Consider the following 19,857-nt stretch of genomic DNA (forward strand, 5'->3'; position numbering starts at 1 on the left):
CAGGAGGTCGCGTTGTTTGATAGCATTCCACGTCCAAAAGTTCGTAAAGGGACGCACAAGAGCGGGTATTTCCATCCAGGCGGTAGGTAATCCTCTTTTTTTTCTTTTTTTTCGCAGGTCTAGATTCAAATGAAGGCCCAAACAGTTAGGCTCTGCCCTCGTTGGTCCCCCTGAAAGGTTCAAGCGTGGGATTAGAGTTTACCGGCTGCGAGCTCGAGGCGCGTCAGTGATCGGCACTGGTGTCTGCCGTGGCTTCGATGGCGTGAAGCGGACCCTAATCCCGAAGGGCGAAACGCTACGTTACTTTTTTGATGGAATCTCTTTTGTTTGATTAATCGATAGAGCGAATGGAGAGAGGGTCGAAGATGCAAACTTCCTGCTTCAGTCTTCGAAATCCTTGACGGGACCCACGCGTTAATAAGTTGGGATAGGCACACACAAGCTGAAAAAGGTCGGTTGATGGTTGGTGAACTTGTCGGTGCCGGTTCGCCCACGTGCGATATCGAGGGAGATGCCAAGCTCTTGGACGAGTTGGACCATGCGTCTCTCTCTTTGAAGCTGCACAGACCAAGGACTTGAGGGTTGGCACAGGGGATGACCCAGTGGGATTCGGACGTTGTTGAGTGTAACCCACGAGACACACACAGAATAACGGCAACTTTGACTTTCAGCCACCCCGGTAGACACCCCGGTGCGGGTTTGAGTTGAGGCAACTTAGCAAGAGTCTACACTACCGTGGCTGTCACGGCTGCGTAGTAGGGCAGCTTGAGGTTGGTCTTTCTGGGGAGCATCTGATGTCAATGGACGGTGCGGGAAGTGAGGCAACCATGGGACTGGCCGGTGGCCGTTCTTTTCTGGCGTCAGGACTAGAATAGGGCGTGACGGGTGTGAGGATAAATGAGAGAATGGCGTCTCGCCAGGCTTTGCGAGTCAGGCTTGGATGAGGCTTGATCAACGTCATGCGGAGAGGACCTCGGAAACTGAGAAAGGTAAAGGGACTGACGGCGGGGAACAGTCCAGTCTCATCCAGGCCTGCCGTTGTCAGGGGAGGAGAAAGAACCGCCGAACCGCCGAATGGATGCATCTCTCAGGTTCTCTCTCTGAGTACATGGTCTGCGGCGCAGGGTAGCGTCGGATGGGGGCCAAAACCGGCATGTCCAGACACCACGGATCGGGGCCGTATGGGATCGATCACCGTCACCTTCCTCTCTTTCATGTTTCCTTCATCTTCGGCAAGCTTTCCGCCGCTCTGGGCCCCTGGTTCAGTTCATCCACTCAGGGTATTCGTACATTACGGAGCACAGCATGAGTGTGGCACTCGTCAAAATGAAAGTGATGCAAACGTGAAGCTCCGGTATGTAGGTGCAAAGGACGGAGGCACCAGAATATCAGCGAGAATTCTTCTGGATGCGATTGGCGCCACGCTACGCGGCGCGGCGACGGCGGCAGCTGGGGCCTGCTCGTACTTTAGATCGGCTACGATAGCCTCTTAGAGTAATTCGATAAACTAATAATAACCCCCCCTAGTTAAGGTAAGAGTCCCGTACATAATAATAAGTACTTAGTTATTAATAGATCCCCGGGTAAATTTTTAGCTAATTAAGGGCTAGAAATATTTTACTATATAATCGCTTTATTACTAATTTAAATATTACGAGTTTTAAATAATAAAGGAATATACTACTTTACGCTTTACTAAATTATTTTAAAATATTTCTTAATTATATCTCTTCTTAATTATACTAAAATTCGCTTATTATAACCGACTCTATAAAATTATTCTTATAAGACTTATCTATTATATATAATAATAATATTATTTTAATACTTTTACTTTAGTAAAGCGAATTTAATCTATTATAAAATATTTAAGAAAATTTAAATTATAATAGCGCATTTATTTTATATCCTAATCTTTATAAATATCGAGCTCCTATTTATAAAGAGTTAATTAAACGAATAAGTATTATATAAATTAAACCTCTATACTAAATATTAATATAATACTTAAGTTATAAATAATAATTCCGATAATTATATTATTATTTTTAATAGCTTAAATATCCGCACTAAAACTTAAAATAACCGAGGTATTATTATAATATAATAACTTTAATATGCGGCCGGTATACCTAAGTTTCCTCTAACTATTAATAATAGAGTTACGTTTATTATTTTAACTAAAGCTTTATTTATAAAAAAAATCGAGCGGCTATAGGATATAGTATATTTAACTTTCTATTTCTTAATATTAAAAATTATTAAAAAATAGTAGATTTAATATAATACCTAACGAGGTATTATTAATTTTTTAATAACTAGTATTATTTTAAAAGATATACTTATAATACGATATTATTATACTTACTAAGGTAGTAAAGCCTATTTATATATACTTTATAACGACTTTTATTATATAATTATTTTAAAGGACCTCGTTAAAAAGTATAATATATTACGAGATAAAGTTAAGATATTTAATATTATAAAAAAGATTATTAAGTAAGTCTAGTTATTTAAAAAACATTTCAAAAACGTTTTAAAAACGTTTCGAAAACATTTTTAATCGTTTTCTTTTTAAATAAAGTACTATTTATATTATATATACTAGATTTAAAAAAGGCGTTATATATTAAGAATAGAATGCGATATACTTCTTTAAACTAAAGAAGATATAATATAGTATATATATAAAATTACTTAATAAGATAATATAAATAACTTATAAAAGACTTAATAAGAGCTTATTAGTCTTTAGTAATAGATCTTAGTATACCGAAATTCGCATCTTTTATAAAAACTTATAAATTACTACTTTTATTTAATTTTATTAAATTAAAAATATTATATATAATATATTAAAGTAGCTATACACAAAATAAATACGTAATTTATAAAAAAAAGGGGTTAAAAATACTGTATATTTATATTAAATCGTTAAAAACGTCTTACTTATAATAAGCTTATTAAATATTCTAGCACGTATAGCTTTAACGAGGTAATGCGGGATATTCTTATAAAGAATATAAAAAGTGAATATTCATATAGAAGCAAGAATATATGAATATAGGGGATATAAGCGTATATAAAAGAGGTTTTTATAGTAAAGAGAGTAATATAGTTAAATTACTATATGAGAAGTTGCTTGCTTAACGAAAGGTCTAGGTAGGCAAATACACGCCTATATATAGGCATAAAAACCTCCTACTAGAATATTCCATTGCTTATTAATTATGATATAATTAATAAGCGTATACGTAAGTGAATGCGTAATCGTAGTACGTAATTCCGCCTCGAGTAAATTCCAGATTATTCAGTTACCTTCCAGTACTTTCCATTGCTCACGTAAGCTTATATAAGCAGTATTGCTTACATAATCAATACCTATAATAATCTACAGAAGTCGTAGATTAATATGGTATATAGTTTGCTTACGTAATATTGATAATAAGGCGAATAATAAGGTAAACAAAGTTACCTTCGTAACAGATATTATTATAAATATAAATAAGTAAGGTAAGCTAGTTAGCTACGTTATTAAAGTACGCTAAGTAATTAGCCTAAGTAATAAAAGGTAAGAAGCGCTTTATTAACTAGTTAAATAGTATAACTTTAGGGTTAATAATTAAGAGCTTAGCGCCTTTATTAGGGCTTATAACGCTTTATTAGGACTCGTAAAAGTAGTAATTTTGTTAAAAGCCGTTAGTATAAAGGGAGACTTAGCCTCTCTAATTATATTTTTTAATTATTACGTTTAGTAAAGGGGGTATATATTTAGGGAGTATTAATTACGCTACTTATATATAATTAATTTAGTTAGTTATTACTCGGCTTTTTTATACGCTTTTTTAATAAGAGTAGCTAGTTAGGATAATAAGTAGTTAATTAATTAAGATATTATCGTTTTATTTTTAAAGAATAGTTAATTAAGTAACGTTAAGTAGTATTATAAAAGGGAACTCGAGGTAGGTTAGAACGCTACTATATTAATTTAATTAATTAAAGACTTAATATAAAGAGGGAAAAAATAGAATAGTAAATAGAAGTTAGTAAGCTAGCCCTTTGGGCCTAGTGGTTTAGCTCGTTACGTAATTACTAAGAGCTTAGCCTCGTAGCTTAAGGCTAAGCCATAGGGCCTATAGGGCCCTGGTGCCCACTGCTACAATAAAATATATAACTTTTTATAAATAATTATTTTAATATAAAGCTTATATTATATTTTACTTATTATTTCTCTAAGGGAATAATAAAAACTTAGTAAACTACTTTTTTATAATTTTTTTTAAAGTATAACCCCTCTCTTTTTAGTAAATAATTTTAATAACTTTCTTATTTTATAATGAAGTAGTTTAGTAATACTCTTTAACTTATTAAATAAGTTATTAGGACTAATTAATAATTAATAATAGTACTACTTTAATAATAAGAATATATTTATTAATAATAATAATTATAGGGTCCCTAAGTTAATTTATTACCTTATTTACTCTTATAGCTATTTTTTATTTAAAGCAAAGCGTTTTTTTAAACTATAGCCTCTTATCATATTTAAAATAACTAATCTTTTTTTTTTATAACTAAAATCCTAAACTTATTAATTCTTAATAATTTAGAATAAACGTATAATACTTTTTTCAACTAAGTTAATAATTTTATAAAAACTAATAGATTTATTCAGTATTATAAAGCGGAATAAGTATAAAGCTCGAGGCTAAATTATTTAATATACTTTTTAATATAATCGTTTTAATAAGCCTAGGTTTATATAAAGCACTAGTATTTAATAATATAAGTTTTATAAATACGGTTATAAATAATAAGTTATTATTAAGGCTTAAGAAGAGGATAAGTAGCTATTATATTATTATTTAAATGTTTAGTATAATTAATATAATTATAGCCCTAGTTTTAAAGCCTTTACGTACTTTTTATATTATAAGCTTATTAAAGTAGTTAAGGATATTATTAAAATTTAAGTTAACGAGTTAGGATTCGGGCTCGTAATATACGTATTATTATTTAAAAGTAGTTCTTAAAGTCCTTATTTATTTAATAAGATATTTATAATACTAAGGCTTATATAAATTAAGAAAAACTAGCTAAATACTCGCTAATTATGGTATTAATTAAGCTATTTAATAAGTAAGATATTTTATATATAATAAAATAAGTAAATAACGAACTAAACCGCTTTATTAGCCTTATTTAGACCTTTTTTTATTATTTCTAAATATAGAAGCGATTCCCTAAGGTAATTAGTTTTAATAATATTTATAATATTAATTATTTTAAGCTCTTTATTTTTTAAATTACTAAATAGACTTACTTTAAATCTATTTATAATATTATATTTAGCTTTATTAATAATAAAAAATTAAAAAGCTTTTAGTTTTCTTTAGTAAGTATTTACTAATTTATAAACTAATACTTAGTTTGTTATTTCATTATTATTATTATAAATTACGATAAATAGATAAAGGCTATACTAAACGAGTAGTTCTTAGACGTTTAGTAATAACTCTATATTTATTATATTAATTTTAATATTATACTTAGGGCTAAGTAAAAATAAGTTAAGGACCGTAATTAGTAATAATGATAATAGGTTTAATAATTAAAAATATTAGTTATTAATATAAGTAATAATTACGCTAAGTAATAAAAATAAAGCTTATATTAATATACTTATTAATAAGCCCCCCCCCTTATATATATTATAAGGTCTTTATAATATAAAAGCTTATTATTTTCGTTAAAATTAAGTATATTTTTAAGAAAGCCCAGACTAAGCTTTATAAAAAGTTTAATAACTAATACCTAATTCTTTAGTATTTTTATATAATATACTTATTTTTAAAAGTATAGTAGGCCCGTTATTTTATTTAAAAATATTAAAACTTTAGTACTTACGTTACTTTTAATACTAAGTTAAGTAATAATAATATTAAAAATTATTTTTTAAATAATCTTAGTTATTTATATTAGTTTATTAACGTTATATAAAATATAATTAGCGATTAGGAGCTATGTTTTTACTAAGCTTATATGAAGAACGAGGTATTTATAAACTAAGAGTATATAAATACTTATTTTAAGTACCTAAGTAAACTTTAAATAATACTTTTTTTTAAAGTATTTTACTTTAATTAGGATATAAAGCTAGTTTATAAAAAAAGTAATACTATTTAATAAAAAGTTATTTTTAAACCCCCTCGGACTTTATAATCTAAATTATATTATTTTAATTAAGCTAAGTATTTTATATTATTATAAGATCTATTTTAAAATATTAAATTTAGCTATTTTTAATAAATAAGAAGTATACCCTTAGTAACGTTTTTAAAAAACGTTTTTTTTAGATTTATATTACTAAATCCTTAACTTTAAGATTATTATATCTTTTTATAATAAACTAAAAAAATATAGTATAGCTTATTTTATTATAACTAGCCTTATTTAAAAAAAGCTAGTTAGCTAGTTAAGCTTATATTATTTATTATAATTAAAATATAAATAATAAAAAACAAAGCTATTTACTTAAAAATAAAAATAAGTTAATATTAGTTAAGTTTGTAAAAAGAATAAGTTAGCTAAATTAAAATTAAATATTAAGCTTATCTTAATAATAAATAAAGAATTAGTCTAGTATTCTTAATAAGAAGAGGATAATAGGGAATTATATAAGTAAACGGCTAATATAGCTTAGTATTTAAAAAAACAAAGTTAGTCAAAAGTAATTTATAATAATAATAAATTATTATAATTATATTAAAAAGAGTAGTTAAGTAGACGTTATTATAATTTACTTTTTATATATTTTAAATATATAATAAAAAAAGCCTTATTTACTTAAGACTTATAAAAGCTTATATTATTAACTAATTTAAGATTTATAAATTTTAAATAAGTAATATAGTAGTTCTAAATAAGTACGTAAGTTATAGTAGTATTCTTATTTTTAAAATTTTTAAATTAGAGCTTAAGTTAAAGAGGATAATAAGAATAGTTATATTAATATAGTTACCCTTATTACTTTTATAGAGAAGTACTATTTTTTTAAACTAATTAAAAAGTAGAATAGCGATACTAATATAAGAGCGATATTAGTATATTAATTTATAATACTAGTATATTAATTCTTAATAATAATTAGTTAGATAATAATAAAAGGCCGTAATTAATTAATAATCGTTTTTATAAAAGGGGAAGCTTTTTAATAAAAGTATTATTTTAAAATTAGCTTTAAAAACGTTTTTAATTCTAATTATAAAAGCTATTATAAATAAATACTATAAGTTAAATTTCGAGGCTTAATAATATAACTTAAATATAAGAAACGTAAAAAAATAAAGGCTTAGGATACTTTATAAGTATTTAATAAAATCTAATTATATTAATAATTTTTTTAAACTAATTAAAAAGTAAAATAGCGACGCTAATATAAGAGCGACGCTAATATATTAATTTTTAACGCTAGTATATTAATTCCTTTTAATATATTAATATAAATAATGAGATAGTAGTTACGTCTTTTATAATAATTTAAATAAAATACTATTTATTAAGTTATTATATATATAGGGATCGTTAATTTTATAAAACTAAGTAATATTAATATAGCTTTTATTTAAAATAAAAAATAATAATATATTATTATTATCGGAGCGTTAGTATTTTATAAAATAGTTTTAATTATTGAAGTTATTAAATTAAGCTTAGTAATATAAGCTCGGTACGTAAGCTATTGAAAAACCTATTTTATAATATATAAATTAGTATAGTTTTTAAAAAAAAGAGGATATAAAACGTATTAAATTAATAATAGCTTCGTAATAAAGCTCTCTCAAAATATAATTATATAAAAATGTTTTTAAAAAGAGATAAGTATTTTAAAAAAAAGTAATAAAACCTAAGTATATTAATAATAAATCTTTAGACTTATTAGAAATAAAAAATATTATATATCCTTAAAAGTTATATATCCGTATTAATTCGTTATACGTCCCTATTAATTCCTATTATAAATATAAAAAAATATATAAAAGGTCTCTTAATATTTAATAAAAAGAAGTATATAATATAAAATTTAGCTACTTATATAAGCTAATATTCAGAGGTTTTATAAATATATTAAAATAGGAATAACTCGCTTTTTAAATAAGTAATAAAAAGTTAGGAGTTATTTTAATTAGTAGTTAAGTATAAAGCGTAATATATTTAGCTTTTTTTAATACGTAATATATAATACGGCCCTAACGGATTACTTTATTAAAAGAATAATCTTTCTTATTATTAATATTTAAAAAAACCTATAAAATATTCTTATTTATAATTTAATAAAATATTATAAATATTAATTTATACTTTATATTAATATTATAAAAGAAATATTTTAGATTACTTAAATAAAAATGAAGTTAAAAAAGAAATAGATATAAAAATATTTTAAGAGCTTTTATTTTACTAGCTTATTTCCTACTCTTATTTTTGTTAATTAAGCGCTATTTTTATTTTTATTACCCTATTTAAGCGATTTTATTTTATAATAAACTTATGCTTTTTATAGGCTTAGTTTATTAAAAACCTATACTTTTTACGTTCTTATTTAAGCTTAAACTCCTATTCTTTTCGTTCTTTATCCTCTTAGATCTTATTAACCCTTACTTATTATTTTTTAAATATAAAATAATTTATACTTATTTACGTTTATAATTAAGTAACTTATTTTTATAAACCGTTATAAAGTACTAAGGAACTTAGGGGGTTTTAATTTCTATTTAATAAAAAAGGTACTTTAGAAAATAAAATACTTACTCCGCGTTAAGACTAAGTATTATTAAAATTATTATAATTATTAAAACTAAAACTATTAGAGTTCTCACTTTAAGAACTACTTTATTAATTAGTAACTAAATCCTTACGAGTTCTTTATTAAGTATAAGATAATTCTTTAGTATTAGTTTATAAACTCTTAGCCCGATTTTTTAATCTTTTTTAATTTAATAGTTAATAAGTATTTATTAAAGCGCATTTTAGATATACTTTAACGTTATATTAGATACTAAAAACGGCCTATAATATTAGTATTTTAATATAAAGTTATAATATACTTATAACGCGTTACGAAATCCTGCGATATTAAATTCTAATCTTAGTTATAAGTATTATTAAAGTTAGTTAATATTTATAATAGCTAATTATTAATACGTACTTATTAATTATAGTAAGTAAAGGGAAATATTAGCTAGTCTAAATATATAAAACTAAGTAAAGGATCTCGACTATATTTATATTATTAAGTATTAGAAGCTAGTTTTTTAAAGAAACCTTAGTTATTTTATTATAAAACCCGGTTATAATATATAGTTCTCGTTTATACTTTACCTAGTTAGTATATTATAGAAAGTTTTTTATAACGTAATAAGTTATTATTAATTAGGCAAGGTATTAATAAGAAACATTTTAGAAACATTTTAAAAACGTTTTCCCCTTTCGAAATATTTTTGAAATGTTTTTATTATAAGCTATATATAGTAAGATATAATACTTATAATAAATTATATCGTATAGCTCGTTATAATTAGGTACTATTTAATATTTTAAAAAAGATATTAATATATTATAAGTAAAGTCTATATTATAAAAACAATTTTCGCTTAGAAGTTCTTTAATATCTTTTTTAAAATATATATAATATAAGTATATATAGTTTTAGACCTACGTAAGCTATGTTTATTAAGGGTTAAACCTTTTAATAAAGCATTTACCTAAGCCCTTAATTATTATATCTACTTAATTTAAAGTAACTCTAAGAAGGCCGGTTCTATAAACGTATTTTTATTAAACTTAAACTTAATACTTTTATTTTAAGATATTAAATATAGCTCGAAATATATAGTAGTATATATTTATAGTTTTAGTATTTATATAAACCCGTATAAGAGGTAGAGCTTTATAAGTAATATATTAATAATTTTAAAATAAAGGTTAAGAAATATTTCGGAAATATTTTTAGTATCATAATATACCTTTTTTACTATTCTAGTTATACTAGCCCTAAATAATTTCTTATTAACCTATACCCTTTATATATTTATAGTTTATATTAACTATAAACGACTTTATATCGTCGAACTTCTATTATTCTACTTATTTTTAAAAAAAGTAGATAACTATATAGTTAGTATTAAATTAGTACGTATATTAAATATACTATATACTTATTATAATATTAAAATAGCTATCTTTTTATATTTATAAAGAAACTTACGTATATTTACTTATTTACTTCTTTTTACTACTATAATATAAGAGCTAAGGTCTAACTTCCCTTAGGAAATAGAAGAATCTATTATTTATAAATAATATATTATAAAAAGTCTATTTTTATAAAGCTTTAATAAATATTTATAATTATTTACCCCTTATTCTTAGCTAGGAATTCTGTTACGAAGGTAACTTTGTTTACCTTATTATTCGCCTTATTATCAATATTACGTAAGCAAACTATATACCATATTAATCTACGACTTCTGTAGATTATTATAGGTATTGATTATGTAAGCAATACTGCTTATATAAGCTTACGTGAGCAATGGAAAGTACTGGAAGGTAACTGAATAATCTGGAATTTACTCGAGGCGGAATTACGTACTACGATTACGCATTCACTTACGTATACGCTTATTAATTATATCATAATTAATAAGCAATGGAATATTCTAGTAGGAGGTTTTTATGCCTATATATAGGCGTGTATTTGCCTACCTAGACCTTTCGTTAAGCAAGCAACTTCTCATATAGTAATTTAACTATATTACTCTCTTTACTATAAAAACCTCTTTTATATACGCTTATATCCCCTATATTCATATATTCTTGCTTCTATATGAATATTCACTTTTTATATTCTTTATAAGAATATCCCGCATTACCTCGTTAAAGCTATACGTGCTAGAATATCCTCTTTAAAAAAAATACTAAGTAATATATTAACCTCGACCTTATATAAGAGCTATATTTTAAAAACGATAAAAAGACCTTACTTAAGTAGATCGAATAGTAGTTAAAAATACGTATTACTTAGTACTAATTAGAGTAGGTCCTAGCCTCTATTATTAACTAGTTAAGTAATAATACTAAGCGCTTATATATAATAACTTATAAGAACCTCGACCTTATATATATTACTATTATAGAGCTTTATATTATAAAAAAAGCCCTTACTTAAGCCTATATTAATAATATAGCTATAACTCAAAAACTAAAGTAGTTAGAGAACGGCTCTTAAGCTAGCTCTATTTAAAATACCGCTACTCTTAGTATATTAAAATAATAATTAGTATATTTAAAAATATAAAATAGCCGCGAAATTACTCTAGCCTTATCCTATCCCGTTACTTACGGATCTTAAAAAATATTTAATATACTTATTTTTATAAATAATAATACTAGCCTTAAGTTTAATTACTAACTCTAGCGTATTACGAAGCGCTTAGAGAATACTAACTATAATATAAATAAATACTACTTAGAATATATTATTAATAAAATTAAAAGTAGTACTACGGAGTTTATATACCTAATACTAATTTTTAATAAGATTATTATAACTAAGTAGCTACTCTACGAGCTTAAGTCGGCTTATATTAGCCTAACTACTATAAACGATACTAATTATAAGCTAAACGTACTTATAATTATACTTAAAAACGTTTATTAAAAGCGCTCTATATTTACTAAGCTCGTGCGTATTAATAAGCTTTTAAAGTCTTAATAAAAGCGCTATTTTTATAATAAGCTACTTATATATTTTCGTAACTAAGCTATATTAAAATACCTAAATAATAGGGCTACTTTTTAAAAATATACTAAGTACGTCGCTTAGCTAGCTAATATAATATAGCCCCCTTTTATAAAGGACCGCTTAGTTAAGGCTTTTAGCTAGGCCCGCTAAACCTTAAATAAAAATAATAAAAATAATGAAAATAGTAAAAATAATAAAAGTACTAAAAGTACTAAATAGGACCGAGGTCGTACTTCTACCCGCAAAACGATCTTTAAAGCCCTATATTAAAAGCTTAAGGATAGTAGCGCTTATTTCGTTTATAATAATATTAAATATATTTCTAAAGATTACTTTAAAAAGCCAAAAACTACTATAGCCGCTATTAACGTTATTATAGGCTTTATTAAAATAGAATCGGGTTTAGAAAACTAAAACCCCTAATAAAAGTAAACTCCTAGTTAGGGAATATATATAAAAAGGATAGAAGATTAATAATTAATTTAATAAACTTATAGGATTTTATAAGGGGCTAGCCCCTTAAAATAAAGCTTATATTAATATTTAATAAATATAAAATTCGCTTAAGAGCCTTATTTAATACGGGAGTTAATAAGTACGGATTTATAAATAACTACGTAACCCCTCTATTATAATAGTTCTATATAGCCCTATTTTATAAATTATAATACCTAATCCCTATTACTAAGTTTAATAAAAAATAATTAAATAATACTAGCGTAATATAAATTATTAACTTATATATTAATTAATAAGTCTTTTTAAAAGTACCCCTCTTTTAATTTAATACGGGCCGCTATAACCTAATTTTAGAGTAGAAGTAGTTTAAATATTACAAAGTAAACTTTGATATTCGCTATTAATAACTAATATAGCCTAAGGATTTATTATTATAAAAAACGCCTTTTATTATTATTAAGGATATTGAGGACCTATATACCCCGGAAGTTATTAATATATAATACTAAATCGATACTAACCGCTAATAAGACCTATTCGAAATAAATATAACTTACTATAACTAAAAGCTCTAGTAATAGCGAGCAAAGGGTATATTAATTAAAATATTATTATACTTATTAAAAACAATAGGTCGCTAAATATAATAGTTAAACGAGGCTAAGAATATAAAAGAAAATAGAGCGCGCTTTTAATAATATTAATATTACCCCTATAAAGAGGGCTAAGCGGTAAAAACTATATTTAGTAATAATATAAATAGATATTACTTTTATTAGCGCTCCCGCTTTTAAAAAGAACTTAAAATAAAACGACGTTAAAATAAGCTTTATATTATTTTATAAGCTTAACTATATTATAAAAAATAAAAAAGAGGAGGTAGACCCCTTATTTGATAATAACTAAGTTACTTATAACCTTATAATAACGAACTTATTAAAATATCTTTAGCCCTAAACCGACGTTTTTAATAAAATAATTAATAATATATTAATATTTTATAAGCCGTATAACTATAAGATCGAGCTCTTAAATAATAATAAAGAGAAGCTAACTTACAACCCTCTATATAAATAGTTAATACCCGAGCTAGAAGTTATAAGGGCCTATTTATTAAAGTACTTATAAAAGGGATTTATTAAGCTAAGTAATGCTCCTTTCGTATTACCGACGCTATTTATAAAAAAGTATAATAATAGTTTATGCTTTTACGTTAACTTTTATAAGCTTAATAAGGTTACGAAAAAAGACTACTATTTATTATTACTTATTAATAAGACCCTCGCGTAGCTAAGTAAAATAAAAGTATTTACTAAATTAAATATTGAGTAGGCCTTTTATTATATCTACCTCGACCTAGCCTCTAAGGATTTAATAACGTTTAAAACCCGCTATGGGGTATATAAATATAAAGTAGTACTTTTTAAGCTCTATAACGGGCTTATTATGTATTAATAATATATAAACGAGATACTAATAGAGTACTTAAATAACTTTTATATAATATATATAAATAATATCTTAATCTTTTTTAATAACCCCTTTTAATATTAAGAGTACGTTATTAAAGTACTAAACTATTTATAAAGGGTAAGCTTATAAGCGGATATTAAGAAGTACGAATTTAGTATTATTTTTATAAAATACCTAGGCTTTATAGTTTTTATAAAAAGTACATAATTAAATAAGGAGAAAGTTTTTATAATTAGGGACTAAAAGCTATTTATATTACTTAATGATATTCAGTTTTTCCTCGGGTTTTATAACTTTTATAAGAGATTTATAAAGGATTATAGCTGCCTAGCTAGGCCCCTTACGAAGTTAATAAATAAGGGAGTTCTTTTTAACTTTAGTACTAACTACGAGACGGCTTTTAAAGTTATAAAGCTAGTACTAACGTCGGTACTTATCCTTTATTACTTTAAGCTAAAATTATTAATATAACTAAAAACTAACGTTTTTAACTTAGTATATACCGGAGTACTACTATAATAATAAAAAGATAATAAGTTATAGTACTTAGTAGCCTTTTATTTAAAAATAATAAGCGGTATAGAGCTTAACTACGCTATTTATAATAAAAAGTATTAATAATAGTATTATATTTAAAAAAATAATACGCAGAGCTTATAAACTACGAGTATAAGTTTAATATTATTATAATTATTAGTTATTACTATTTTTTATAACTAAGTGCTTATTTAACTTATAATAAGCTTACTAAGTTAATATACTAGCGGATTTTAATTTTTAAATTTATTATTACCTAGAGAAGGAGAACGTACTAATTAACGCCCTATTATAAAAAATAGAGGATATCCGTACTTAGTAAGTACTAAAAGAGGCTAATAGGACTTAAGTCCTCTTATTATTAAAACTACTATCCCTTAATATTATAACAGAGCTACGGACGCTATTAAGCGCTATAATCAGTTAACTATAGTTTATAATTAGCTCGCTCTTATTAAAAAACGAGCTCTAAAAGTACTTATTAATAAAAAAGATTTTAAAACTTAATAAAAACTTTATTATAGCGTCCTTTATATTAATACGAGTATTAATAGCTAAAGAGCGCGAGCGCTAGTTTATTTAAAACGACGGATTATTAATAATAAACGGGAAGCTCGTAATACTTAAAGAGGAGAACTTTTATATTATAGTTATTTATAAGGTCTATAAGCAAAAGCTCCTCGCTTACTTAAGGTATAATAAAATTATAAAAATAATTAAATAGTAATATTACTAACTAGGCCTAATAACGAATACTTATTAATATATATAGAATTATTATACTTATTACTAATTATAAAAACTACGTAATAAGCCCCCGGGGGAGCTAAAGCTACTTTTAATACTTAATTACTTATAATAATATATTTCTATCGACTTTATAACTATCCTTATTAATTAAAAAAGATTTAATAATATTTAAATAGTAATAGACTATTTAAGTAAGAGGGCGATATTTATTCCTTATTATAAAACTATTATAATAAAAAATATAAACTAAATATTTTATAAATAAGTACTACCTATCTTCGGCTTATTAAAAACTATTATATCGGACTAAGGCCCCTAATTTATCTCCGATTTCTAAGGGGAGTTCTATAAGATCTACGGGGTTAAGCTATAATTATTAATAGCTAACTACCCCTAGATAAATAGCTAAATAAAAATACTAAACTAGTATATCTTATAGTAATTAAGACTACTAATTAACTAATACTAAAATAACTAGAGCAATATATTACTTATGGTCGACTTTACTTATACTACTTAGCTTAGTAAGACTATAAAGCTATTATTATATAAAGTAGAATTTAGTTATTAACTACGGCTCTTTTTTAACTAGTCTAAACGAACTTACTAATTCGGCTTTATAAAAAAAAGGCTAAACCGTATTAACGCGTAGTATATAACCTAGGGGATATATAAGGCCTAGGAGACTGCTAGGGGTAATATAAAAGTTATTTAAATATAATATAAAAAGTATACTAACTATTACTAGCGCCCAGACGACCTAAAGCTAAGAAACCGGGTCTTTATTGATACCTCGTATTAAAAGTTTACTAACGTAAATAAGCTATAATAGCTATAAGCCGGGCTATAGCCTATTATTAGCGCTAAATAGGGGGGTATATAAATTATAAAATTATTAATAAGTAGCTAGGTATACCCGGCTTTTTACTTAAGTAAGCTAAAAAAGGCCGCTAACGACCTATTACCCGGGTAGAATTAAGACTTATTATTACTAATTATTAATAATAATAATAAACTAAAGTACGAGGTCTCGGAGGTTATTAAATTACGCTTATATAAAAGAAAATTATAGTACTAAGTAAATTAAAAAGGGTATAATATAAATCTAACTTAGTATAATATAAAGAGCTTTAAGTATATGCTAATAATACTCTAAGCGTTCTATTACTAATACTTAATTACTAAGGGCCCGTTATAAAACCTAAATATATAAATAAAAGCTACCGTAGCTAATAATTCGCTATTACTAAGGGACGACGATAATATAATAATAATAATTATAACTATAAATTTATTAAAATAAAAGGTAATTTAAAGGTTTATTTTTTAATACTATAAATAGCGCCCTTTAGTATAAAAGGGGGGGTAATATTATAATAATAAGTACTAGGGCCCTATAGGCCCTATAGCTTAGCCTTAGGCTACGAAGCTAAGCTCTTAATAATTACGTAACGAGCTAGACCGCTAGGCCTAAAGGGCTAGCCTACTAGCTTCTACTTACTATTCTATTTTTTCTCTCTTTACGTTCAGTTTTTAATTAATTAGGTTAATATAGTAGCGTTCCGACCTGCCTCGAGTTCCCTTTTATAATAATTTTATAATATACTAACTAGGAACTTAATAATAAAATCGTACTATTTTTTAAAATTACTAACTTTATAAAATTAACTAATACTAAAGTAGTTACTTTTTAAAAAAGAAGATAATAATAATTAACTAAATAATAATAAGAGGTTATAATTAATTAATAATCGTTCTTATAAAGGGAGAAGTCTCTTAATAAGGGTATTATTTTAAAATTAGCCTTAAAAAACGTCTCTAACTTTAATTATAAAAGCTATTATAAATAAATATTATAAATTAGATTTTGAGGCTTAATAATATAACCTAAGTATAAAGGGAGTAAAGAAATAAAAGCTTAAAATATTTTATAAGTATTTAGGAAAATCTAACTATATTAATAATTTTTTTTGAAACTAATTAAAAAGTAAAATAGTAATACCGGTATAAGAGCGACGCTAGTATATTAATTTATAACGCTAGTATATCAATTCCCTTATTATTATTTCCTTTTTTAAAAAATAGCTACCTTAATATTAACTAATTTTATAAAATTAATAATTTTAAAAAGTAACGCGACCTTATTACCGAGCTCTTAGTTAGTATATTATAAAATATACGACCTTTTATAAACGATTACTTTAATATAGAGCTTATATTATATTTTAGTTATTATTTCTTTAAAATAATAATAAAAACCTAGCGAACTACTCTTTTATAATTCTTTTTAAAATATAACCCCTCTTTTTTTAATAAATAGTCTTAATAACTTTTTTATTTTATAATAAAATAATTGAGTAATACTTTTTAGCTTATTAAATAGGTTATTAAAACTAATTAATAACTCATAATAATACTACTTTAATAATAAAAATATATTTATTAATAATAATAAATTATTATAATTATATTAAAAAAGGTAATTAAGTAGATATTATTATGATTTACTTTTTATATATTTTAAATATATAGTAAAAAAAAGCCTTATTTATTTAAAACTTATAAAAGCTTAAATTACTAGCTTATTTAAAATTTATAAATTTTAAATAAATAATATAGTAGTTTTAAATAAGTACGTAAGTTATAGTAATATTTTTATTTTTAAAAATTTTAAACTAAAGCTTAGGTTAGAGAGGATAATAAGAATAGCTATATTAATATAATTATTTTTATTATTTTTATAAGGAGGTACTATTTTGTTAAACTAATTAAAAAGTAAAATAGTAACGCTTATATAAAAGTAACGCCCGTATATTAATTTATAATACCCGTATATTAATTATTATTATTATTATTATTATTATTATTATTATTATTATTATTATTATTATTATTATTATTATTATTATTATTATTATTATTATTATTATTATTATTATTATTATTATTATTATTATTATTATTATTATTATTATTATTATTATTATTATTATTATTATTATTATTATTATTATTATTATTATTATTATTATTATTATTATTATTATTATTATTATTATTATTATTATTATTATTATTATTATTATTATTATTATTATTATTATTATTATTATTATTATTATTATTATTATTATTATTATTATATAAAATAATAATAATAATAATAATAAGCTTATAATATATTAAAATAAGTTAATAATTTATTATTTTTCTTATTTATTAATTAATTTATACTTATAAATACTATAGAAATTAAAAAAATAGAAATATTTAAGAAATATCTAAGATATATTAAGGAGATATTTAAAATATATTGAAGAAATATTTAGGAAATATTTAATATATATTAAGGAAATCTTTAGGAAATTCTTAGGAAATTTCTAGGAAACGTTTAGGAAATTTTTAAGAAATCTTTAAGAAATCTTTAGGAAATTTTAGGAAATCTTTAGGAAATATTTACGATTAATATATTATCTACTTAGTATTTATAGCCTTAACCTCTATTTGTATATTTATTACGAATATTTATTTATAATATTATAGTATTCTTAATTTATATAGTATTACTTTAAAAAAATAGGTAAAACATTTCTATTTTAATAAACCTTTTACTTTTAGACTTTCTTAGACTAATTATTCCCTATTATCCCTTAACCCTTAATTATACTTTTTATTCATTTATATTTTTAATAAAGATCTAGGTAGAAGTAGCGGGGTTTATTTAGGAATCCGTTTTATTATTATTAAAATTATTAATAGGGGTAGGCTAGACCGGCTTACCTTTAACTACTTTACTATTCCGGCCTATTTACTTAGGGGTCTTAAAGATTTTAAAAAATAATTAATATTAAATATAACGATATATAAGTATTAATAAAGTAACTTACTAAAAATATCTTCGTTTAATACGAGTTTAGGGTAATAATATTTATAAAATACTAAGTAAATTAACTCGTATATATTAAAGAGAGGGTAGGTTATAAAATCTAGTTAAAAAGAGCGTTAATTAAAGAATAAGTTATATTTATTATAATTAATAGTATCCTACGATTTATAAACCTTATAGCTCTTTTTAGGGCCGAGCTTAACGTTTATTTTTATTTAAATAACGTCCTATTAAAAATAGTTAGTTTTATAAACTAAAAATATTTCGGAAATATTTTTACTTATAGTACCGTCCTCTTTAAAAAGGATAATAAATAATATTTTATTATTTATAATAACCTTAGGTTTTTAAGGGGTATTTAGGGGCGTATCCTAGCCCTTTATAAGTAATATTATTTTAATATAATATTTTATAAAAAACTATTAATAAGGCTAAAAATATTAATATAAAATAAGAAATAACTTATAAATAACCTCGAGGTTAATAATAATAAAGAGGGATCCCTTAAAAAAAATTACGGAGTTAATATAATAACCCTCTTTAAAATACTTTTTAAATATACTAAGAAATAACTAGTAATAGCTATTAAAATAAAGGCTATTAGCCTCTAAGTAATAATAATAGAGTTCTCTTAATAACAAGATTACTTAACCTTATTATTATAAAAATAAGTAAATAAATTACGTATTTAATTATAATAATAAAGATAAAACTTACGCTATTAATCTTAAATATAAAGAGATTCTAAGGCCGGCCCCTCTTATTATTAATATAAAACTTAAAGTTATTATTATTACGGTAGCAAAAAGGTATTATAGAATTAATTCGGAAATATTTCTAATTAATTATTAATAAATTTCGAGTATAATAGTAAGTTTCGTAATAAAAATTTTTAATAAAAGTCGTAACAAAGGGTAGAAGTTTAAAAAAAGGGACGTAACTTAGT

The 19,857-nt window shown here is 23.8% G+C and overlaps 1 protein-coding gene across 1 annotated transcript; it reads right to left on the reverse strand.

Moving 5' to 3' along the window:
- Nucleotides 1-145: 145 nt before the first annotated feature.
- On the reverse strand, nucleotides 146-10,799 carry CLUP02_09039 (uncharacterized protein; the record flags this gene model as incomplete). The annotated part of the gene is made up of 6 exons (XM_049288020.1): nucleotides 146-212; nucleotides 440-574; nucleotides 747-1,086; nucleotides 1,150-1,249; nucleotides 1,303-1,403; nucleotides 10,793-10,799. The coding sequence occupies 6 exons, from the start codon at nucleotides 10,797-10,799 to the stop codon at nucleotides 146-148; spliced, it is 750 nt and encodes a 249-aa protein (XP_049145164.1).
- Nucleotides 10,800-19,857: the final 9,058 nt, after the last annotated feature.

This window comes from Colletotrichum lupini, chromosome 4, assembly GCF_023278565.1.
Source record: "Colletotrichum lupini chromosome 4, complete sequence".
In the NCBI taxonomy this organism is placed as follows: Eukaryota; Fungi; Ascomycota; class Sordariomycetes; order Glomerellales; family Glomerellaceae; genus Colletotrichum; species Colletotrichum lupini.